Source organism: Nicotiana sylvestris, chromosome 12 (genome assembly GCF_000393655.2).
Source record: "Nicotiana sylvestris chromosome 12, ASM39365v2, whole genome shotgun sequence".
Lineage (NCBI taxonomy): Eukaryota > Viridiplantae > Streptophyta > Magnoliopsida > Solanales > Solanaceae > Nicotiana > Nicotiana sylvestris.
In genome coordinates this window covers 154,306,097-154,331,363 of record NC_091068.1, presented here as the reverse complement: position 1 = coordinate 154,331,363, position 25,267 = coordinate 154,306,097, and the positions used below count along the sequence as shown (strand labels likewise).

Genomic DNA, 25,267 nt, shown 5'->3' with positions numbered 1-25,267 from the left:
AAAATGATATGATAATCGAACCGAGCGACTGGAGGTCGGAGCCTTGGACTGCAGTATACGAGGCCTCGAGGTCGAGTCTGGAGGTCAGCATAGGGCAATTGATGGAGGACTAACAGTTATAAGAGCTAAAGTGACGGCTCTTCATGATCACTGATAAGCAATAAATGATGAACAATAAGTAGAATACAATAAATGTAAGCAATAAATGGAAGCAATGAGATCAAGAGAATATGTTAGAGAGAAAAGAGAATGTTCTTGTGTATTTAGTATTGATCCCCTTTATATATGAGGGGGAACCCCAACATAGTACAAATACATTTATTATAAAGATATGTAGATGGGACAACTAGTTGATGCCATGATTCGGGTCTGAACTTAGCTCACTAGACTTTGTCAGCTCTAGTCATGCGCCTTGGGAACTCCCCACTTTTTCATCATAGTCGTTGGTCTGTACTGCCTCAAGGTCGAGCGTCGATTGCCCTCGAGGGTGAACCTCGACCATAGTCTCGAACCTGTGAAACGTGCTTACGAGGCATCACAATGATGGAAAATTGGACCCTCCGATTTTACCGCATACAGATAGTCCCCGCATTTCTTAGAGTGGAAATGATAATAAACGACCTTGAATTCCTTCCCCTCTGGTACTTCCGTAATGATGGCAGTAATAAGGTGCCAAAATATCGCATATACACAGCCCTTGAAAGCCTTCGTATTGATTACAACGGTTGGCTATCCTTTGGCCTCCTTCAACGGGCGTGTGGGGCCTCTATAAGTACCTCTTCTCTCATTCTTTATAAATCATTGTACACCAAGCCCCCAAAAAGATTCCTTCTACCTTCACTTTTGTTTTTTTCTTCGAAACGCAATTCCCTTTCTCCTCTAAAATCTTTTAGGAATGGCAAAAACTTCCGCCTCTGCTTCTTAGGAGAACGTGACCTCCTCTTTGCTTCCATCTAAAGGCAAAGCAGTAGTGCCTCCTCGTGTTGAGGAATGCGTTCCAGGATCTTTTGCAATGGCTTTCGGTTTCAAGGTCAAGAAACCTTCTTCGAAGCCAGGGCGCCGTGAGCCTGTGTCTCAGTATATTAGCTCAATAACAGATGTCGAAAGTGTGAGGACTGATTGTCGCTGAGGGGATGCGGTGCTTGTAGAGATCCCTTCTCAGGATGAGGATATAATGACATACAAAGCCAATTTTCTCAGTGTGTATACTTACCCATTTACCCTTGGGTCAGTGGGGCCCTCCTTGCCTCCGATAGACATGATTCTCGAATTCTGCCAACGGTATCAAGTGACCCTCGGCCAAATTCACCCTTCGTTCTGGTGCATTGTCTACATGATCAGATACTACGTGAGCTTGATTGAGTAGATGCCCTTCACTCTCGATCACCTGATCAGGATGTACAGCCCCCGTCTCTTCCGTGGGGGTCTAATTAAGCTCCATTGCCGAGCTTCGAGGGCCCTTTTTGCTTCCATCGAAGAAGTTAGGAATGGAGGGTGGATGAGCCACTTTGTCCAAGTTAGGACTTCGGACTTGATCCCGGTGGAAAGGATGTCGTTCCCCGAAAGGTGGAACATGGAGCGTAAGTAGACACGTTATCTAGAATTTCCTTGCTTCCTTTTAGGTACATCTTTCCACGTGCTTAATTTCTTCTGCTAATGCAGCAGTGGAAATTTACCCTGGCGCGGTCACGGACCTCTTGGGCTGGGTCGGCCGGCTGGACTCGATTTGCCTATACGCTGAGCGAGTGTGGCATGATCTGTCCCAAGATCGATGGGAAGCCAAGGACCATGGTGAGCCTTTACTCCTGCTGCAATCGTACCTTTTATTCTGAATTGCTACTGATAGTATCCTTACTCCCTATGCTTACCTCTTGCATTCGTGTAGGTTTGGGGGAGGTCCCCTTGATAAAGGAAACATCTCTTGGTGAAGAGGGTCCCTCGGGAACCGATGAAGGGAAGAAAAGACAAAAAGGAACCATCGAATGAACCTTCGGAATCCAAGAAGACCAAGGTGGAAGAAACTAAGGCCGACCCGGCAGCCCTAACTCCAGAAGCAGCGGGAAGTCCCCGAGTTGAAGACGAGGGGGAAATAAGTTCTTGATAACATCTGAGGGAGGGGAAAACCTGATCGACCCTCATGTCGTAGAGATGGTGGCTCCCAAGCTAGAGCTTGATGCCGTTGCGGTCCAACTTCAAGCTGGAGAGGCCACTGAGGTAGTATCGGGTGATGTCCTAGAGCTGGCCGATGTCCAAAATATCCCTCGAGCTGGGACACATTTGGTAGGTGGTTCAGAGGAACCCAGTTCTGGAACCCTGCAGGGACAAGAGATGGCCCCGATTAACCCTGTTGGTGTTGTTGTCATGAGTGATTCCCCCTTAGGAAACGGCCTTACCTCCTAAGGGAATGCAAGATGCCCCGAATGAAGAACCTTCCTATGTGGGGGTGCCTGTCGGAGACAAAGATGCATTTGAAAGGCCTTTAGCCGCTCCCGAGGGAATTCCCAAGCTTGATGCTTCACTCATCTTCGGCGAGATGAGCAGGCTTTGTGAGCAGGTAGTTTTTGTAAATCATTCCTGTCATCCTGATATTTGTCTTTCTAACTTTTCTTTTTCATGGCTTAAGGCCAGGGCACTTTATAATCAGACCTTCGCCCGGTTTCAGGCTGAGGTGACCCATCATGAGCGTGAGAAGGCTCATTTTGTTGAACAGGTTACCTAGTTTTCGTTTGCTATTGTCTGAATGTTTGACAAGTCCCAGTGTTTTAACATCTTGGATTTGATTCGTGCAGTTTGAGAAGGAAGGTGCCCTGCTGAGGGAGGAGCTCCGAGCCAGAGACTCCGAAGTCCTCGAACTCAAATGGCACATGAGAGAGATAACCTCTGAGAGGGATACCTCCAGGAAAAGATGGCCTTAGTCGGGAATCAGCTTCATGATGCGAGGGCGGATAGTGACAAATATAGAGGTCTTCATTCTCAATTAGTTGCTGCACTATCCGGGGTCAAAATTGAAGCTGAGGCACTTATATCTTTGCACAAAGAGGATGATGTTGTAATAAAGGCTCAAACTGGGAGAGTGACTAAGGAGGAAGAACTGAAATTGACTCGAGTCGTGGAGCATGCTCGGTTAGAATATTGGAGGTGGACTCTCGAGGACATACACATGGGGGTATCAATTTGTCTGCCGAGCTTTAGAGGGTGAAGACCTTAGAGAAGAAAGTTGCTGCCATGTTTGCTTCTGGAGGTGTGCCGAGTAGGGGCTTAGAAGACAATGAGAATGAAGACGGAATCCCTAGAGGGGAAGAGGCCGTTGAAAGTCCTGGGACTGTAGCTGAAACCATTGGGGCACAACCTCCGATGGAGCCGTCAAAGATGTAGGCTCGATGATAGATTAGGGTTCTGTTTGGATCCTTCCTTGTAAGGTTTTTTTTTTAAAAAAAGCCTTGTAAACATACCTCTACGAGCAATATGTATAAAAGGCTTTTCATTTTCTATCACTTCTTTTCTCCTCTGCCTTTTGCGAATAATGTGTGATATTTTTGATAATCGATCTGAGATCTTAGACCTTGGGTTAGACCCTCGGGTTTTGCTATTGCTGAGCGACTCGTAACGATCGAAAGTCAAACCTGGAGTGTTCTGGGGTTAGACCTGGCTTTTATATGTTGGGTCGCTGTGACCTTTGATTTTAGCGCTGGCGACAGTGGCTCTTACGTGTTGGGTCAGTGCGACCTTTGATTTTAGCACTGGCGACAGTGGCTCTTACGTATTGGGTTGGTGTGACCTTCAGTTTTAGCACTAGCGACACTGGCTCTTATGCGTTTGGTCGGTGCAACCTTCGATTTTAGCGTTGGCGACAGTGGCTCTTACGCTTTTGGTCGGTGCAACCTTCGATTTTAGTATTGGTGATGGTGGCTCTTACGCTTTTTCTCTTAGGCATATTTAGTTAACTATTTTGGGTTCAGTCTCCGAGTCGGATTTCGACTCGAGCTCATTTGACCCTCAAGTTTTCGAATTCTAAGGCTGGCCCTTAGGCTCTTGCGCGTGGGGTCGGTATAACCTCTTGTGTGGGCTGGCGACAGTGGCTCTTACGCATTGCGTCGATACAACCTCTTATAGGCTTTATTTTTCCCTCGTTAAGGACTTTTCGAAATTGTGTTTTCCTAATTCTTTGACGGTTCGATGGAAACCTCGATTGTGAGTCATTATATAGCGATGATCGAGCACCTCAAGAGGTTTGGCTCGGTGGATGAGTATCTCAAAGCCTGTATTTAGGAGCTAACATGGTCAAATCTCTTTTGCCTATGTCTAGGGTAGCCTGTTTAACCGGTTCTTTTCGAAGTATATTCGAAGTAATTGAAGGCCTGTGATTTTATAGCGACGGTCGGGCATCCCCGAGTCGGGTTAGTTTGGCTGGTACAGCCTTGTGACCGTAGTCATTTGTGTTTGGCCGGAGCCTGTAGTCCTGAGCGAAGTAGTTTCAGCATCTATATCGAGGGTATGCCTTTTTAGGGGTCTTACAAGTTCAATATATAGCCTTAACTTTGAGATCAGGTTTATGCCTTTAGTAAGGTCTTACAAGTTTTACATGCCTTTGAGATCTTACAGTTTTGGATACTTGGTACAAGTATGGTTCATGCCTTGCTTGAGGTTTTACAAATATTGTTACTTGGTACAAGTATGGTTCATGCCTTGCTTGATGTCTTACGGATATTGTCACTTGATACAAGTGTGGTTCATGCCTTGCTTGAGGTCTTACAGATATTGTTGTTGCCTTATATAGGTCTTACGAGACCGAGGCTACCCGCATGTGGTCTTATGACCTCGAGTTTTGATAAGCCGATGGGGGTGGCGATTGGGGGCAGTCCCAAGTCATCAAGGGTTTCTCGGCTCGGGAGCTATTAATTGTAAACTCGATATTGCCTTATTGAGGGCTTGCGATTTTGGAGTTTCCAACCCGGAGGTCATGTGGCCTTGAGTTTTCGATGCCAGTCCCCGAGTGTTTGGGACATTTTTGGCTTTGGAGCTGTTTTGTGATCTTGATGTTGCCTCATTGGGGGCTTACGAGTTAGGAGCTCCGACTCGGGGATCGCATTGTTTTGAGTTGTTGACGCCAGTCCCTGAGTGTTCGGGACGCTTTTGGCTTTGTAGCCATTTTTGCAAAGACACCAGATTCTTTTGAAGCGTGAAATGCTCTGATGGAAAGTACTCTTCGGTTACTTGGTACAAGTATACATGTTTTCGCTGTCAGAGCCTGGTTATTTTATACGGACACGGTTCGTTCGACCGTTTGGCCAGGTACATTCTCCTAGTAAGTGACCTTCCGGGGGGATGCCCCCCAGTATTCGAGGTTGACTGAAAAGGAAGTCTTGTATACTTATTGAATTTTCCTTAAGTAGCACATAGGTGTTGCGTCATTAAAAACCTTGCCGGTAAAACCCTTCTAGGGATAAAATCTGGTCGAAGGAAAAGAGTGCAACGCATGCTTTTAAGAGCCTGAAGTCCTCGAGCTTGAGGGTGTTTCAGAATCTTCCATCGAACACCTTAGCAGTAGTATCATTTCAGCATTGATATGTTCCAATTGCTTGGAAGTTGTTCTCCTTCCATGGTACCGAGCTTGTAGGACCCTTTGCCAATTACTCCGAGGACGCAGTACGGTCCTTCCCAATTTCGGCCTAACTTTCCTTCATTAGGGTTTCGGGTGTTGAGGGTGACTTTCCTTAGGACCAAGTCCCCGACTCCGAGATGTCGGAGGTTTATTCTTCTATTATAATACCTTTCGATCCTTTGCTTTTGGGCAACCATTCGAACCAGCGAGGCTTTTTGCTTTTCATCCAATAGTTCGAGGGCCGTAGTCATGGCCTTGTTGTTCGAGCTCTCAATGGTATGTCGGAATCTGGCACTTGGCTCCCCGACCTCCACTGGTATCAAAGCCTCGGCACCATATACTAGAGAGAAAGGTGCTTCCCCTATGCTTGATTTTGGAGTTGTTCGGTATGCCCATAGCACTTCGGGCAATGTTTCTTTCCATTTTCCTTAGCTTTCTAACTTCTTTTTTAAGTTTTGGATGATGGTTTTGTTTGTGGACTCGGCCTGGCCGTTTGCACACGGGTGGTAGGCGTCGATAGGATTCTCTTAATTTTGTGATCCTCAAGGAACTGTGTTACCTTGCTTCCGATGAACTGCCTCCCATTATCGCATGTTATCTCGGAAGGAATCCCGAATCGGCACATAATGTGGCCCCAGATGAAGTCAATGACTTCTTTTTCTCTTATCTTTTCGAAGGACCGCGCTTCCACCCATTTTGAGAAATAGTCAGTCATAAATAAAATAAATTTAGCTTTACCTGGTGCCGTTGGTAGAGGTCCGATGATGTCCATTCCCCATTTCATGAACGGCTATGGCGATAAGACCGAATGTAGTTGTTCACCGGGTTGGTGAATCATAGGGGCAAATCTCTGGCTTTTGTCGCACTTTCGAATGATTTTCTTAGTGTCTTTTTCCATGTTGTCCCAGTAGTAGCCTGCCCTGATCACCTTTCAGACTAAGGAATCGGCGCCGGAGTGGTTCCCGAAAGTACCCTCGTGAATTTTTCGGAGTACATAATCCGTGTCTCCTGGTCCCAGACATACTGCTAGGGGGCCATCGAAAGTTCTTCTGTACAGAGTCTCGTTTTTGTCGAGCGAGAACCAGGCTGCTTTGGTTCGTAGGGCCCTCGATTCCTTTGGGTCAGTGGGTAATTTTTCGTCTTTCAGATAGTCAATATATATATTTCTCCAATCCCATGTTAGGCTAGTACAATTAATCTCGGCATGACCTTCCTCGACCGCTGATTTGGACATATGAATAACAGCCCCAAAGAGTAGGTCATCTTCTTAAATAGATGATCCCAAGTTTGCGAAGGCATCGACCTCTCTATTCTGCTCCCGAGGTATGTGGACCAGTGTCCATTCTTTGAAACGGGGTAATGTGACTTGGATTTTGTCCAAGTACCTTTGCATCATGTCTTCTCGGACCTCGTAGCTCCCATTTACCTGATTTGCTACCAGGAGTGAATCGCATTTTGCTTCGACGATCTCAGCTCCCAGGCTTTTGGCCAATTCCAGACCTGCAATCATAGCCTCATACTCGGCTTCGTTGTTAGTCAATCTTGTAGTTTTTATAGATTGCCTGATTATGCCACCAGTAGGCGGCTTCAGGACTATACCGAGTCCGGATCCTCTCACGTTCATGGCGCCGTCAGTGAACAGGGTCCATACCTCTGAAGATGTGCCCGATTTTAGTAAAAGTTCCTTTTCTACCTCGGGCACGAAGGAGGGCGAGAAGTCGGCCATGAAGTCCACCAGAATTTGGGACTTGATGGCCGTTCGGGGTTGATACTCGATATCATACCCCCCAAGTTCGATGGCCCATTCGGCCAATCGGCCCGATAGTTCGGGCTTATGCAATATGCTTCGGAGAGGGTACGTTGTTAAAACGCAAATACGGTGTCATTGAAAATATGGTTTCAATTTTCGCGATGCGCTTATTAACGCAAGAACTAATTTTTCTAGGTGCGGATACCTGGTTTTGGCATCCCCTAGGGTCTGACTTACATAATAAACAGGGAATTGCATACCTTGCTCTTCTCAAACTAGCATACCACTTACCGCTATCTCGGATACGGCCAGGTATAAATACAGCATTTCATCCTCTTTTGGCGTGTGGAGCAAAGGCGGGCTAGTCAGATATCACTTCAATTCCTCTAAGGAGTGCTGGAATTCTGGAGTCCATTCGATGTTGTTTTTCGTTTTGAGCAAAGAGAAAAATTATGACTCATGTTTGATGATCTTGATATAAATCTGCCTAGAGCCGCTATTCGCCTTGTCAGCCATTGCACGACCTTTACATTATTTATCACCGTAATTTCTTTGATGGCTTTGATTTTGTTGGGGTTGATCTCGATCCCCCCGTTCGACACCATGAAGCCTAAGAATTTGTTCGAACTCACTCCGAAGGCACATTTCTCGGGATTAAGCTTCATGTTGTAACTCTTGAGGATGTCGAATGCTTCCTGCAAATGAGTCAAATGGTCCTCTGCGCGCAGGGACTTAACTAGCATGTAATCAATATAAACTTTCATGGATATGCCTATTTGATGCTCAAACATTTTATTAACTAGACATTGGTAAGTAGCCCCTGCATTTTTCATCCCGAAGGGCATCACATTGTAATAGTAGGTACCATACTTCGTGATGAATGAAGTTTTTTCCCTATCTTCGGGGTTCGTCTGAATATTATACCCCGAGTAGGCGTTGAGAAAGGTGAGGGTCTCGTGGCCGGCCGTGGCATCGATCAGACGATCAATGTTAGGCAATGGGAACGAATCCTTGGGGCACACCTTATTTAAGTCTTTGTAATCAACACAAATTCTTAACTTATTTCCTTTTTTGGGCACTACCACTACGTTGGCCAACTATTCGGGGTACTTTACCTCTCTAATAGACCTTATTTAAAGGAGTTTCATTACCTCGTCATTGATGAATGCGTGTTTTACTTCGAACCGGGGTCTTCTTTTTTGCTTCACCGGTTTAAACCTAGGGTCGACACTTAATTGGTGGGTGGTTATTTCCGGTGGGATTCTTGTCATATCTAAGTGGGACCAAGCGAAACAGTCGATGTTATTAATAAGGAATTAAATGAGGTTTTTCCTAAGTTCAGGGGTTAATCTCGTTCCTAGGTATACCTTCCGATCTTGGAGATGCTCGATCAAAACAACTTGCTCCAGTTCTTCAATTATCGATTTTGTTGCATCCGACTCTTCGGGGGCAATGAAAGTTCGAGGAGCGAGGAAACCTTCTTCATCATCCTCGGGGGTCTATACGCTCTCGGACTCATCCGAGGTAGAGTGTATAGGATTCGACGCCTCTTGGTAAATCGCGAACATTTCTTTTGTTGCATGTTATTCTCCATTTACGATTGTTATACCATCCTTTGTTGGAAACTTCATCATCTGGTGTAGAGTTGACGGTACTGCTCTCATGCTGTTTATCCACGGCCTGCCAAGCAATGCGTTGTACCTCATGTCACCGCCGATGACGTGGAACTTGGTGTTCTAAACTGTACCTGACATGTCAAACGGGAGGGCGATCTCCCCTTTCGCTACTTCGCCGGCCATGTTAAAGCCGTGGAGGACCCGGGAGGCGGGTACGATCTGAACGAGCAACCCAAGATGTTCTACTACCTTTGACCTGATTACGTTGGCCGAGCTACCTGGATCCACAAGCACACATTTAATCCGAATGTTACTTAAAAGAAATGAAATTACCAGTGCATCGTTGTGTGGTTTTGTCAAGGTCTCGAGATCCTCCTCACTGAATGCAAGGGTGTCTTCGGTCATGCGGTCTCGGATCAGCCCTTCTATTGCAGCAAATATTTTTATCCATTTGTTCACGGGTCCTTGGGGAATGTCGGTCCCCCCGATAATCATATGAACGACATGCCGAGGAATCTCTCTTTTTACCTAGGTTGGATTTTTCCGAGTTTCCCGCTGAATCTCTCGGCGTGCTCCCTTGTTAGTGTGAGGATCGACGTTAACGTATTGGGCGTCACACGAGGTCGTACCCTTGGGAATCAGTTCCGGTATACTCTCAGGGTTTTTGCGGTGGCACACCCATACCGGGAATAACCATACCGCCCTTTCCATAGTTTTTGAGGCTGTTATTTTCAGGTACATTTACTGGTTTAGGCATCTTGACCTGAAATCAAAGATCTTGGACAAAAAAGTGTGAAAGGTAACCTGCGTTACGTAGTTAAACCAGCAAGAAAATAATCACTATTATTTTTAGCCCCAGGGTGGGCGCCAAACTGTTTACCGTGAAAATGATAATTACAATTAAATTTGATTTTGTGGTTCTAAAAATATGTGATCTATTTTTATATTGGTTGTTAGGCAGTGGATGCTAAAGTAAGAGACTAGAAAGCAAGATTATAGCTAGAAAACGATGTGATAATCGAACTGAGCGGATGGAGGTCGGAGCCTCGGGCTGCCGTATACGAAGCCTCGAGGTCGAGTCTGGAGGCCAGCTTAGGGCGATCGAGGAAAGACTAACAGTTATGAGAGCTAAAGTGACGGCTCTTTATGATCAATGATAAGCAATAAATAATGAACAATAAGTAGAACACAATAAATGTAAGCAATAAATGGAAGCAATGAGATCAAGAGAATATGTTAGAGAGCAAAGAGAATGTTCTTGTGTATTTAGTATTGAGCAACAGGTCCTCTGTAAAATGACAAGGATCCCTTTTATATATGAGGGGGAACCTCAACATAGTACAAATACATTTATTATAAAGCTATGGAGATAGGACAACTAGTTGATGCCATGATTCGGGTCTGAACTTAGCTCACTAGACTTTGTCAGCTCTAGTTATGCGCCTAGGGAACTCCCCACTTTTTCATCATAGCCGCTGGTCCGCACTACCCCGATGTCGAGCGTCGATAGCCCTCGGGGGTGAACCTCGACCATAGTCTCGAACCTGTGAAACGTGCTTACGAGGCATCGCAATAACGAAAAATTGGACCCTCCGATTTTACCGCATACACATATATAACATCTCTCTTTAAGCAAAAAAAAAAAGAAAAAGAAAAAAAAGAAGTGGCTATATTGAACGAACTAAAAAATAAGTGGTAAAGTGAAAAGCAGATACAAGTTTAAGGGGCTGCCGACTTATTTGTTTAAGACGTTTGGCTGCTTGTGCTACGATACTAGTAGCATTCCCCATTTTTTATCACGTGCATGTTCTATATACTACTTTTGAAAGCATGGCCTACCAATTTATAATGCAACTGGTTTCGAATTTCTTCGTTTTCAAAGGAAAGCAGAACTTGTTGTCTGCTTTCGTTTCTTTCTTTCTTCACACCTCCAATTAGTCTTCTCAATCCAACAGGAACAATCAAATGGATAAATTGGCCGACTTGAAGCACCTGTTTGTGACAGTGTTTCTAGCAAATTTTGCGCTGAATGTGATCCCTCCTGCTATAACTGATATCACCGTTGGCGCACTCTGCCCTGCTCAAGACGAATGCTCTCTTGCCATTTATCTTTCCGGTTTCCAGCAGGCTGTCTGTACCACTACCTCTATCTTTTCTCCTCCATTCGTTTTACACAATTATACTGCCGCAAAAATCAATTCTAGAACCTATTCGCTTATTTAGTCATTTCGACAAACACTAGGCATGCATTGTCTGATTAGAGTGATTCTACTGATTTCAGATCTTAGGACTGGGATCAATGCTGATGTTGCCATTGCTGGGACATTTATCAGATATATATGGAAGGAAAGCGTTGCTCACAGTCCCGGTGGCTGCCGCCATTGTTCCGTCAGGTAATTAATGATTGTCTTCGGGTCACTCAAAAGGGGAAGCCTTCAAGCAACAGTCAAGCTATCTCCATGTTACCTAAAGGTCACGGGTTCTAATCGTAGAATCAGCCCCACTAATGCTTGCATCATTGTAGGCTGCTTTTATCATTTTCACTTGGGATGCGGCTCTTTCGTGAACCTGCATAAACACGGAATGCTTTGTACATCGAGTTGTTCAGTCCTGTCCGATGGCTCTAAAGTGATAATTAAAGAAAACTTTTTGCAGTAATATTGGCAATTGGAAGGTCAACAAACTATTTCTATGCTTACTATGCGATAAAGACCTTCACTGGCATGGTCAGTGACAATGGAATTGAGTGCCTTTCCATTGCTTATGCGGTAATTTGTTACTATTATTTAACTTTTCAAAATCATAATGTAATGTAGTACAACAACTTCCTTTTCCTTTTAATTTTCTAATACGGGATTTTCTAGGCAGCTAGCATATCAGAAGAAAAACGTGTTTCTGCAATTGGAGCTGTTGCCGGCATAGGCTCAGCTGCATATCTTTTTGGTACTATGGCTGCTCGCTTCCTCTCCACTGCTCACATCTTTCTGGTAAGTAGCCCCCCGCGGTTTTTTTCCCCTCACCTTTGCAATTTATAGAGTAGCCTTTTCTTTTAACTTTATTTATCCTCTTTCTTTCATTTTGTATAAGGTGTTTAATAAGACACAAAATTAAAGAAAGAAAGATTTTTTAGGTGCCAATTTTATGTTTCCTATCCTCTAGCATGATGTTAAAAGATAAAATGAGAAATTTAAAGTAAAAAATAAAAGTCGCATAATTCTTCTTGAAATAATCAAAGGTGGAGCTAGCCTATTAGGTGCGAGTTTAGCCGAATCCAGTCACTTTTGCTTAAACATCGTATTTGTATTGAGAAATTTATTTAATTGATAGAGATAAGTTTCAAGAGTTTGTATTGTGTAGGGAATAGAGATAAGTACAAGAGTTTGTACTGTATAGGGAACTTGGTATTTGTATTTGTATAAATATGTGTAATGAGAAGCTAGACACAAGTTGGCCTATTCTTCAAACTAAATTTTCTCATCTAACTCTTTACTTCATCATGCTATCAAAGCCACTCGATCAACCATGGATTCTGAAACTATTACTTCCTCCTCAACTCAATCGTCCCTTGGCCTTCCACTTCCTCCCCCAACCGTTTCAAACATCAAAGGATTTGTTCCCATTGAGTTAACCTATTTGAACTACTTAACATGGAAGAAAGTTTTTCTTACTGTGTTAAAGAGTCACAATCTTCTTTCCATTATTGATAGCTCTATTCCATGTCCTTCAGTTGATCATCCTGAATTCAAGCTATGGACTCAGTGTGATACATTACAATGAGTTGGATTAATGCAACCCTTTCTCCACACGTCCTTGATACTCTTCTCAATTTTTCTTGTGAAACATCTAAGGATGCTTGGGATACTTTGGCATCCTTGTATCTTGACCAAGTGTCCTCCTCGGCTATTCACCTAAAATCTATGTTTCAAAATTTCAAGAAAGGGTCTCTCTCAATGGAAGATTACTTACAACAACTCCACTCTATGGCTTGCTCCCTTAGGGCTATAGGCAAGATCATTACTGAGGATGATCTTGTGACTCAAGTCTTGCAAGGCCTTCCTTCGTTTTATCGTACATTTATGTCTGGCCTCAACGCTAGTGGCAATCTACCTTCCTTTATTTCCTTAAGATCATTGTTGCTTACGGAAGAGGCACATATCAAGAACACCCCTATAGAAGATTTGTGTGCACAAACCACTGCTTTAGTTACTACTACTCAAGGACAACCTAACAGTGGTAATCAATTCAACAGGGGGCAACAACATGGACGTGGTCGTGGTAAAAATGGTAGGCATTCTAATGGAAGAGGACGTGGAAATCCTTCTCGATCGTTTTCTCCTCAATGGCATGCATTTCAACCTCCAAGTCATATTTTTCAACCTTCTGATGGAATTTTGGGTCATTCTCCATTTACTCATAATCCTGCAAAGCAATGTCAAATTTGCTTTCATTATAATCACACTGCATTGGAGTGCAAAAATAGGTTCAATCACTCCTATGTCTCCAATTCTATTCCGAAGTCTGTCGCTGCCATGAGCCATGAAGAAGTTCAACCTACAGTTTGGTATCCTGACTCTGGGGCTTCCGCACATATGACCAGTGATGCTTCACTTCTTTCTTCTTCTTCCCCTTACATTGGCTCAACAAAAGTCATGGTGGGCAACGGTAATCTCCTTCCTATAGTCTCCATTGGTTTTTCTTCTATTCCTACAACATCAAAATCTTTAGTTCTTAATAATGTTCTATATGTTCCTGCTCTCAAAAAGAATCTTCTATCTATTCAGCGTCTTTGTGCGGATAATAATTATTACATATAATTCACTAACTCTACTTTCTTTGTCAAGGATATGACGACCAAGCAAGTCTTACTCCAATGTGATAACGTTGGCTCCCTCTATCCTCTTTTGGTTCAATCACTGCGTACTTCCATCCTCAGTTTGTTTGGAAGCACCTCATCTCCTTCAGTTTGGTATCAACGCCTAGGACATCCTGGACAGCGTTCCCTTGGTGCCTCAGCTCATAGGAAACTTATTAGTTGTTCATCATCATTTGCTAATAATTCTTGTAATGTTTGTCATTTGGGCAAACAAAGTCGTTTATCTTTTCCTCTATCAATTAATAAAACAAGTGCTCATTTTCAATTAATTCATTCTGATGTATGGCAAGCAGCAGTGTCATCTAATTCTGGTTTTCATTATTATATTTTTGTTCCTTGATGATTTTACCAAATTTTCTTGGATTTATTTGATGCGACAAAAATCTGAAGCATTAGATAAGTTTAAGGAATTCTACACAATGATTTCTAATGTCTTTCACTCGTCAATTTCTTATTTCCAATCTGATGGTGGAAAAGAATATGACAATGTCCTCTTCAATTCTTTTCTTAAAGAAAAAGGGATTCTTCATCGTGTTTCCTGTCCCTATACATCAGCTCAAAATGGTAGAGCCGAAAGAAAGCATAGGCACATAAATAATGCTATTCGTTGCCTCTTATTTCAAGCCAAAATACCATTCAATTTTTGGGCAGATGCATCCTTACATGTTGTCCATCTTCTTAATCTTACCCCTCTGCCAGTTCTAAATTTTTTTTCCGCCTTACGAAAAATTATTTGGTCGTCCTCCTACATTCACTCTGTGTGTTTGGTTGTTTGTGTTACCCATTTGTAGCACATAATCATGTTACTAAGTTTCACCCATGTGCTGTGCCTTGTTTATTTCTTGGTTTATCCCCAATTCATAAAGGATTCAAATGCTTGAATCCATGTACAAATCGGATTATAATCTCTCGGCACGTAACATTTGTAGAATCAGTTTTTCCATATCCTTCTATGTTTTCTACTTCTTCTCAACTTCTCTCAAATGTGTTTGACTTTCGATCTCCTTCTACATTATCATCTTCAACAGATTTTACAACTAATTCCCATATCTCCTATGCTCCTCCAACTCTTTCCCGTGCTGCCCACACAAGTCATAATAATCCTACAACTCTATCTCAAACTACAACAACTATTATCCCCAACAACTCTCTAGTTTCATCTCAAAGTTTGTCCCAAGATCCCGTAAATAGCTCAAACTCCCCAGCTTCATCTCAATCTTCAAGTGATATGCAAATATCACTGTCCTCTCTATCCTTATCTCCATCTAATCTGCCACAAGATTCCAACATTAATTCTACCCCATCACAAGTTCAAAATTCTAGTCATGAGTCCAGCCTGTCTCCTACCTCTTCTTCACAACCAACAACTTCAATTCTTGCTAATTCTAACCGTCCTTATCACATGATTACACGATCTTTGACTAGCTCTCTTAAGCCTCATATTCTCCCCTCTTTAGCTGCCTCTACAACATCTTCTTTGACAGAACCTCACACATTTGCTCAAGCAATTAAACGCACATACTGGCAGCGTGCAATGAGTGATAGAGTACACAGCCCTTCTTCAAAATCACACATGGACTTTGGTCCCTCCTCCTCCCCAGGCAAATATTGTTGGTAGTAAATGGATATTTCGTATTAAATATAAACCCGATGGCTCTGTGGATAGGTTTAAGGCGCACCTCATTGCTCAAGGTTTTTCACAACAACCAGGGTTGGATTATACTCAAACCTTTGCTCATGTGATCAAGCTTAGTACAATGCGCTTGGTTATTTCCTTGGCATTACAAAATAATTGGTGTATGCATCAACTTGATGTGTCTAATGCCTTTCTACATGGTGAGTTGGATGAAGATGTGTACATGCACCAACCTAAGGGCTTTGAGCACCCGAATTTTTCTCATCACGTGTGCAAGCTTAATCACGCTTTGTATGGCCTCAAACAGTCGCCGAGGGCTTGGTTTAAGCGCCTTGCGACTTACTTGCTTGACATTGGGTTTAAACAATCTTTTGCTGACCATAGCATGTTTGTCTTCAAGTCCAATGATGCAATAATGATTCTGCTTATCTACGTGGATGACATAGCTGTATTTGGTTCTTCTAACTCATCGATTAATTCATTTTTTCTATGAGATCTGAAATCTCAATGAAGGACTTAGGTCCTTTACATTATTTTCTTGGAATGGAATTAGTCTCCAATTCTGATGGTATTCTCTTGCTGCAGCGGAAATATATTAATGATATCCTCCTTCGGTTTGATTTGCCTAACTCTAAGCATGTTTCAACTCCATTACATAGCAAACAAGATTGGAATTCAACTTCTTCTTCTCTACTCTCTGATCCATCTATCTATCGACAAATGGTAGGTTGTCTTTAATATCTTGCATTCACCAGACCCGATATTCATTTTGCAGTGAATTTGGCCTCACAATTTCTTCATCAGCCTCGTCAAAGCCATTTACAAGCTGTTAAACGCATTTATCGATACTTGAAAGGGACGAGTCACTTAGGATTACAACTTCATCGCAAATCATCTCCTGTGCTAACCATTTACTCCGACTCAGATTGGGCTGGATGTACTGCTACTAGACGGTCGACAACAGGGTTTTGTATTTTCCTTGGAGACAATTTGATTTTTTGGGCTGCCAAGAAGCAGCCAACTGTAGCTCGATCAAGCATAGAAGCAGAATATCGGGCTCTTGCCGTTGCCGCTGCAGAAGCGACATGGTGGCAATATCTTTTGCGTGATCTTGGTGTCTTCCTTGCATCTCCAATTATGGCCAAATGTGACAACATTGGTGCAATCCACCTTGCTCATAATCCAGTATTTCATTCTCAAAACTAAGCATGTTGCACTAGACTATCACTTTATTCGGGAAAAGATGGCTCAAGGAGATCTTTTAGTATCTCATGTGCACACTTCTTGTCAATTAGCTGATTTATTTACAAAGGTTCTTTCATCATCTAGATTTGCTCAATTAGATTTCAATCTTCATGTACGTCCCTTCCCTTCAGATTGAGGGAGGGTGATAGAGATAAGTTTCAAGAGTTTGTATTGTGTAGGGAATAGAGATAAGTACAAGAGTTTGCTTTATAATGTTATTGTTATGTTGATGTTATATTAAAGAATGAAATCTAAAAAAGTTGCTTAGTCCCATTCTTTATAATTGTCTTTCTCATACTGTGTAAACGAACTTCAAGTCTGAATTGTGTACTCAACAGGAAGCGTCACAGCCACCCCCGATGTCGATCTGCAGTATTAGTTTGAGAAAGTCGTTTGGTTTTTAACCTAGAGCGATTGGTTTACCTGTATCATGCAAATGTCCAACACTTAGGTGCTTTCTAAGATCATCCTATATGAAAGATGTATGACATGTGTGGATAATGAATGACTTGCAGGGTATGCAATATCTTAAGTACAAAAGGTAAGACCTTTTAAGAGAAATGAGCTTAGCACAACACGGGATAGAAATCTAATCCTAAAAGGAGAAAACCCATCACTGAACAATCATAGGAATAGAAGAAATGAATATTTAATTGCGAACCAATAACTAAGACAAGCTATGAGTTTTGTGACAAATTCAGAGCTCAATTTCAAATCCCGGCTCCGCCTCTATAAACACGTAATTTTTTTTCTTAGTTTGTATTTTTTTTCTATAATGAAGGTGGCAGCTATTTCTTCAATGGTTGCAGCAATATACATGAGAATATTTCTAGAGGAGACAAGCAACCATTTTCGGAGTGATGATGCTCTAAATCAACCCATATTAGGGGAGAGCAGTGCAGAATGCTCTCAATCTGGAAGTAATGACTCATCAAAAATAGTACCACAGAGCTTTAAGAAAGTCCTACCACTCAAGGATATTTTTTGCTTGCTCAGGAGCAGGTAAGATATTGTATATTATCATTTGGTTGAATAATTTGACGTCAAATACATGGCTAATTAATTAGACTACTGTTATTTGACATCAAACATGTGGCAACATTTTTGTAGAGTTCGAGCAAATTAGAGTATAACCCCGTGAAAGCAAATATTAATTACAAGTTCTAATCATCATCCTTTTAATTTTTGTGGCAGCGTAACTCTTTCTCTAGCAACAGTCATTGCTTTCTTGAACGGTCTTGGGGAGGGTGGACAACAAACTCCATTTTTGGTACACATTCTATAGCTCCCTGAAGTGTCATTGCACATAAAATGATGATCTCATAACTTTTGAAGTTTTATTTTTCCACTGTATATCTTGTAGTATTTCTTAAAGGCTCGACTTCAATACAACAAAGATAACTTTGCTGTTTTAATCCTTATTGGCTACAGTGGAGCAGCAATTGGCCAGGTTCGTTTTCAAGTATATAAGTTGTCTTTTCATAGTACATAACACAATTATTATAGCTGGGAGAAGTGGTACATTGAGTGGCGGAGCCACCTTATCCCAAGGGGTGTCAGCTCATACCCTTCCAGAAACTTACACTGTGTATAGTAGGTCGATAATATTTTTTATTATGACTTTTCTTGACTTCTTCATGTGTTTACTTCTTTATATTTTAACACTCCTTAATGAAAATTTGGCTCCGCCAGTACATTTTGCCCCACATGTCTCTACTAACATTATGGGTTGTGTGAAATCTCTAAGATATTTTTGGACTTAATTTCACATATTTTCACTAAATTTTATTATTCACTATAACAATAAAGTCATAAAACTACTTTTTGACATCTTAAAGTAACAGAACTTTACTGAATATAACTGTAAAGTGATCACTAAATATTTTTGTGTAATATTAAATGAAAGGAGCTTTACCTACTATAAAAGTAACATAACTTTATCCAATATAATTTTAAGTCACCACAAGTAATAGGTCTTGTTGTTATAGTGGATAATTTAGTGACTTACTATTCTAAATATGGGTAGAGTTTAGTTACTTTAAAATGACAAAAATAGTTGTTGTGAGAAAAGCTTAGTGGATTACCGTTATAATGGAAAAAAATTAGTTATTTCTTTAATGTGACAAATAAAGTTTTGTAATTTGCTATTATAGTGGATAAAGTTCAGTGCAAATTAACCCTTATTTTCCAAATATTGTGTGTTACCTCTTGTTAAATTTTGATGCAGTTATTCTTGATGCCTCGGTTGGCTCCGATTATCGGAGAGGAGGCAATTCTCTCCTTAGCCCTCATTGCTGGATTCATAAACGTATGTGCTTCTTGGAATTTATCTAATTTCAATTACATCTGTGTAACGCGTGCGCACTAATAATAATGTATTGAGTTAGTTTTTATTGTTCTACAGATGCTAATTGATAGCATTGCATGGGCAGTCTGGGTAAGCTCGAGCTTCTGAACGGACAAACACATTGTTTGATTTCTGTTTAGTACATTTCAAATGTCAAGACATTTATGTTTTTATTTTCCCACATTTCATGGTCTCAGGTTCCTTATGTTGCTAATTTGTTGCCTATCATTGCCTTCCTAACCAGACCGGCTGTGAGTTTTCGTTGTTACTTCCAGAATATGAAACGCTTATTATAAGTTGTATTGATTATTAGATCTGACAAAGTGTTTATAAATTGTAGTTACAAAGCATTGTTTCAAAACAAGTTGGGCCAAATGAACAGGTGAACTTTTGATATTTCTAATAACAATGCATTTATTATGATCGTTTACCTTAGAAGGGGAGTCTTGGCACAACGGTATAGTTGAACTTTTGATACTTCAAGCCGTGGAATTAGCCATTTATGCTTGCATCAGGTTAGATTGTTTACATCACACACTCTTGGGGTACGGCCCTTTCCCGTGAACGCAGGATATTTTGTGCATCGGATTGTCGTTTTCGTTTACCTTAATTTTCACTTGTGTGTTGGATCAGTATTTTCTAAAGAGTGCCATCTATCACTGTTGACATAACAGGGAATTGCTCAAGGGTGCATTGCAGGCATAAGCTCATTCGGAAATATTCTTTCTCCATTAATATATACTCCTCTAACAAGTAAGTTGAAACTTTAAATATCAAAGTTTTGTATCTTAATTATTATCAAATAAACCTGCATCTCTTTTAACAAGCTAGAACAAGTCATACAAGGAGCAGGTTATGTGACATAAACAGAAATTAATCTATTTACTTGTGAGTTGTGACCCCTTTAAATTTTGTGTGCCGCAATCAGCTGTATTACTAATCACACTGAATCTGTTGTATTTGCAGTTTGGCTGATGTCAAATTAATTAACTGTATTTTCTTTCCCTGTAGATTTATTTTTATCAGAGAGGGCTCCCTTCAATTATCCGGGATTCAACTTGTTCTGCGTCGGCCTTGCTTGGGTAAGCACTATACTAAAGAATATGATATACAGACGAAATTAAAAAGTTACTATCTTTGGAATAACATACATGATATATCTACCTTCTTCTTTTTCTTTTTTCTGTTCCTTTTCGTTTTCCTAGAAGTAATTGCGCAACCTTAATAATTATTTTCCATTTATATCTTGTGCAGTTGATAGCTTTTATCCCTAGTATGATGATACAGTTTGGTCCCCATAATTCAAGACTCAAAAACAGAGACGGTGGCTGCAGCTCGGATGCTTAAATTTTGAGGTTCGAATTTGTTTTGACTGATTAGTATGTCTATGTAGTAGGTTAGGTAGTCATAGATTGTTTATATCGACAGTCTGATGATATTAGGTTTCTATGACTACCTGTCGTTTCTTGCATTTTGGTCATCTTACTATCTTGTTATTTATGCCGCTTTTACAGGTCTTATCGGTGTTGTTCCTTCTTGTTTTTCTTTTCATGTGGTGCTTATGCTTTCCCGAGTCAAGGGTCTCTTGGAAATAACTTCTCTATCTCCACAAGGTTCGGGTAAGATCTGCGTACAAACTACCCTCTCCAGACCCCCTATGTGGGATTATATGTCTATGTATCTATTAGGAGGATTTTCATTCACTCAAATAAAGATCTCAGTTTTCTAAATAATGAAATATCACTGGTGTCTGGTGGTTATTTATTTATCTGGTTCGGAATTACACCATCTACTGTAATGCTCATTAACACATCTATTGTGGACAAAGTCTTTGTTTATTATAAACGATTATAGTCGCGATCCCATAGATCACAATTCACACATTAACTTTATTCATAGCCCCTGGTCCCTGCGTCGCAAAGGGATTCAACAAAACAGACCATAAAATTACATAGTATCGACTAAAAGTCCGTTTCCAAAAGACCTCTGGTTTCCGCAATCAAGATTGTCACCAGGACTAACACCAAGAATACTGCAATACCTCCTGTAAAACCCAATGCGATCCTGGACCCTTGAGTCAGTGCCACGACCACATTCCAAGCCACCATTGATGATGTTCGTGATGACACCAAATCCAGGGAGACGATTGGCTGCGCGGTCAGCAGACGATGGTTGCCATCTTCCAATGATGACATCGTGGCAAGAAGGTTTTGGTGATTGAGGAGTCATCCAAAACCAGAGAGCTGACTTGAATGAGATTACTGGATCTGTGGCCACTAAATCAGGATTGTTTAGGAGGTCCACTCCTATGGCTCTTCCACAAGGTCCGTAGTTGTAGTTGCTGTATTTATGTAAAAAGTACACGTAATTAGCAGGTGCAGAGCTAGAGATTGAATTGTGAAGCTAATAACTAAGATGAGTTATGATTTCGATGGCAAGTTCTGAACCATTTTAGCTATTTTAGCGTAGGGCAATGACTATATGCTAAAATTATGGTAAGAGGGAGTTGCTTACTGTGAAATTTGGATGGGGCCTCGTCCGAAATATTTCCGACCAGGAGCACAAGGCCACTGACCACTTGATGTACAGTAGTCGCCGGGGCTACCTTGTTCTCTAAGCCAGCAGTAACCCCACGCGTATGGACCATCTGGTGCTGTTGCCCATCCTCCTGTCAACAGTTACATGTTCAATTATTGAATGCATCAACTTATGAAAAACTTCGAAATTTAAGAAGCATTGTGATATCTCAAAATTAGATACTATGGTGATGAGCGATAGAGGTCCTGAATTCAAGTCTCCGCGCCAGGAATCATAAAAGAAATTACTATGTGTTTGTCTCATGAAATTAGAATTGACCAGTATAATTAAATAAAAATATGCTCTCTAATAGATTAAACTTTTGAACTAGACGGTCATACAGTTCAACATAACTAGGCATACCTGTAGTTTCATGGGAGGTTTGGGCGAAGAAAGCCGCGATTTCTCTTTTACGGGCAGTGGTATCACCACTAGTACCAAAGCCAGGAAAAGACCTAGCAGCATTGATAAAGGCATTGTAACTGTAGAATCCCTTTCCTTGGCATGCATTATCGTTGCGATGCTTAAGCATCTGATCAAACATGGAACTTGAGATGATACTGCCGAGATCCCCACCACCGGGTGGTGTGGGACCACCAGGGCACTGGCTCTGGCAATTGCCAGGGCCACAATAGTCATTGGTGTTACCACACCAACCAAATTTGCTGCAGCAGAGACCCGAGGCACAACGCGCACCTCCCGCCTGCGAACCACATTGTTCTGCCGAGGCAGAGAGGAGTAGGAGAGAAAAGAGTAGAGAAGAAAGAGCTGTGAATTCTCTAAGCCTCATTTTTGATGTAGTAGTAAAGTGGCGAAGTGCAAGGTATTTATTGGTAAGGAAGATGATGGAGACATGGCTTAATGTCTACTCCTTCGCTCATTTTTTTATTGTCACTTTGTATTCCTTTAACAAAAATGTAGTAATTTTATAATTTTATCCATAATGTAGTATTTTCAAAAAATTTAGGAAATGATTTGGCGAATGATTCAATATATTCCCTCAGTTTCATATTAGATTAATACGAGTTAGTTTGACTCGACACGGAGTTTAAGAAAAAAAAAAGACTTTTGAAATTTGTGGTCTTAAAAGATTAAGGGGTAAAAAGTTTGTGGGGCCATGACATTTGTGTGACTATAAAAGCTTTTCATTAAGGGTAAATATAAAATAAAAAAGTTTAAAGTTGAATTATTTTCAAATTAAAAAATGTGTCGGTATCTTATTTAATATGAAACGGAGGGAGTAACGAACAAGTAAAAATAAAAATAAAAAAATATTTTTAGTACAGTAAACGAAGAGAGTATTTTAGTTGTTGAGGGGACTGACTTTCTGACCAAATCAAATGTTGAATAACCAAAGCACGCAATCTCAGAGTCCTGTCTTACTTATCAAGAAAATTAATTCAGTACATTACGCTGACAGGTTACATATATTAAATGGCGGCTCTTAGATTTTTATTTAACTTTTTATATTTTTCTTAGTGGACTGGCGGCTTTTAGCTTCATCCCAGAAATTTTTCGGGAGAAATTCAAAAATAGCAAGATTTATAATTGATCGTTTAAAATTAGCCCAATTTCAAAAATAATCGAAATTTAGTCACTTTTTATGTAAAGATAAATTTGAGCAAAAACACTGTTCAAAACTTGAAAAATACGTCAGTATATTATACTGGAGTTCCAGCATAAGTATGTTTGAACTCCAGCATATTATACTGGAGTTCCAAGATAAGTATGCTGGAACTCTAGCATAATATGATGGAGTTCCAACATAAGTACACTAGAACTCCAGCATAATATACTGGAGTTCCAGCAAGTATAATTGTCCAGTATAATATACTGGAGTTTGGAGCACCGGTGCTCCAGTCTCCAGTATATTATACTGGAGTCAGCAAAGTATACCGGTCCAGCATAATATGCTGGAGCTCATACACAGGTGCACCGAACTCCAGTATATTATGTTGGACCGGTCTCTGTTGCAGCAAAATAGTGGTTATTTTTCATTGACTTCGTAAACGCCGGCTATTTTTGAATGACCAATCCGAAAACTGGCTATACCGTGCTATTTTTACGACTTTTCTCGACATGTATTTTACAATACTTGGACCGGAGACTTGGGGCTCGTTTGGACATAAGAAATTTTTTCCCTTTTTTCAAAAAAAAATTCATTTTTTTCGAAATCAACGTTTGTTCATAAAATTTTCAATTTTCATTTGAAGATGTATTTTGGAATTTTTTGAAATTTTGAAAAACTCCAAAAAGCTATTTTTCAAAATTTTCATTCAGATTACTCACAAAACTTCAAAAACAACCCAAAATCATATTCATATCCAAACACAAATCTAATTTTCAAATATCATTTTCACTTGAAAATATTTTTCACTTTTTTTTTTGGAATTTTACAATTTTTATATCCAAACGCCCACTTAGTTAGTGTTTGGATATAAATTTAGTTAGAACTTGAAAAAAAGTTTTTAAATTATGTTGAAAAATAGTTTTTGGAATTTGAATTTATGTTTGAACATGCATTTTACTTGGAAAAAAATTAAAGTTTTGTGAGTGGAAGAAAAAACTTCACCCAAAAACTGGCCCAAGCTAGTTTTTAGAACTTCAAAACAAATTTCATGAAAAAATAAATGTTTTTAATTTTATTTTAAAAATAGCGAAAATCTATGTCCAAATGAGAGCTTAATGCCTAGTTTTTTGGTTTTGGCAAAAAAGCACAGTCGAGTTACGCCAGGTGTTTCTTGGGTTAGTTAAGTGCGTCTTCTGAAAGTATCAATATAACATGGATATAATATAATATTTCCACTGATAATGTTTCCTATGCACTAAAAAGATAGCTGAATTTAATTAGAATGTGATGATTAAATTTGGACTGTGATTTTGAAAAAAATTCAAATAAATTTACATATTCGATAAAAACTACACAATTTAGTATAGGAGTAATTTTCATAATTAAAAATTAAAAATATGTAGAAATGTAGAGTCCGAAACCTAAATGCCAACATTTTGGACTCAAAATACGTTTTTATTGCCTAAAAAAAGATACTTTTCTACATATAACTCGGTATTATAGCACATTGTACTTTAACGGTATTTGTACTGTTAAGGTATAGCGCGGTGTAATACCGCGTTATAAATAGCGCGAAGTAATACCGCATTATATATAGCACGGAGTAATACCACGTTATATATAGCGCGGTGTAATACTGCGCTATACCTTCTAACTAAAAACCCCTTCTTTTTGCCCAACGACAGAAACAGGCCCCTTCCCCCATTTTTTGAAAAACAGAACCAGCGGTCCCCCCCCCACCCCTTCTCAAAAATTCGAGTGGACCCCACCCGTCACACAAAAAGATAAGATTGTAGGTCCCGCATCCAACCCAATCCTTCTATTGTTGTGGTTTCTTCGTTTCGGGCTCAAAATTTTAATTTTTTGACTTTTCTAAAAGCATAAATCGAGGTATTCCGATTTAGTTTATGTCGAAACTCATATAATAATGCATATTAGTTGTCTTGAATGTGTTTCCATGTTGTTTTGTGTTTTGTTTGCGATTAAACTAGTATGTTATTTTTATCCGGATTAAGATATTAGTGTTTTAAAAAATAGTTAAAAGTTGAGAA

At 40.5% G+C, this 25,267-nt stretch overlaps 3 protein-coding genes across 4 annotated transcripts; 2 read left to right on the top strand and 1 right to left on the bottom strand.

Moving 5' to 3' along the window:
* Positions 1 to 10,807: 10,807 nt before the first annotated feature.
* On the top strand, positions 10,808 to 20,799 carry LOC104225376 (uncharacterized). Of its 2 annotated transcripts, XM_009777152.2 has the most exons (15): positions 10,808 to 11,098; positions 11,250 to 11,361; positions 11,624 to 11,736; positions 11,833 to 11,955; positions 17,504 to 17,724; positions 17,917 to 17,992; positions 18,086 to 18,172; positions 18,950 to 19,030; positions 19,127 to 19,159; positions 19,267 to 19,320; positions 19,410 to 19,451; positions 19,744 to 19,822; positions 20,081 to 20,151; positions 20,324 to 20,424; positions 20,584 to 20,799. In XM_009777152.2, the coding sequence occupies exons 1-14, from the start codon at positions 10,934 to 10,936 to the stop codon at positions 20,414 to 20,416; spliced, it is 1,350 nt and encodes a 449-aa protein (XP_009775454.1). In that variant the 5' UTR covers positions 10,808 to 10,933; the 3' UTR covers positions 20,417 to 20,424; positions 20,584 to 20,799. The 2 variants fall into 2 exon arrangements, 1 of the variants encoding a protein (XP_009775454.1); XR_710578.2 differs by lacking the exons at positions 20,081 to 20,151; positions 20,324 to 20,424; positions 20,584 to 20,799 and having other exon boundaries at positions 19,410 to 19,584.
* LOC138884224 (uncharacterized) lies at positions 12,742 to 16,921 on the top strand. The gene is made up of 2 exons (XM_070165299.1): positions 12,742 to 13,630; positions 16,253 to 16,921. Exons 1-2 carry the CDS (start codon positions 12,742 to 12,744, stop codon positions 16,681 to 16,683), a joined length of 1,320 nt encoding a protein of 439 aa, XP_070021400.1. The 3' UTR covers positions 16,684 to 16,921.
* An 86-nt stretch (positions 20,800 to 20,885) lies between the features above and the next one.
* LOC104225377 (endochitinase B) lies at positions 20,886 to 22,494 on the bottom strand. The gene is made up of 3 exons (XM_009777153.2): positions 22,010 to 22,494; positions 21,584 to 21,737; positions 20,886 to 21,410 (listed from the first exon to the last, which is right to left on the bottom strand). Exons 1-3 carry the CDS (start codon positions 22,434 to 22,436, stop codon positions 21,017 to 21,019), a joined length of 975 nt encoding a protein of 324 aa, XP_009775455.1. The 5' UTR covers positions 22,437 to 22,494; the 3' UTR covers positions 20,886 to 21,016.
* Between the last annotated feature and the right edge of the window lie 2,773 nt (positions 22,495 to 25,267).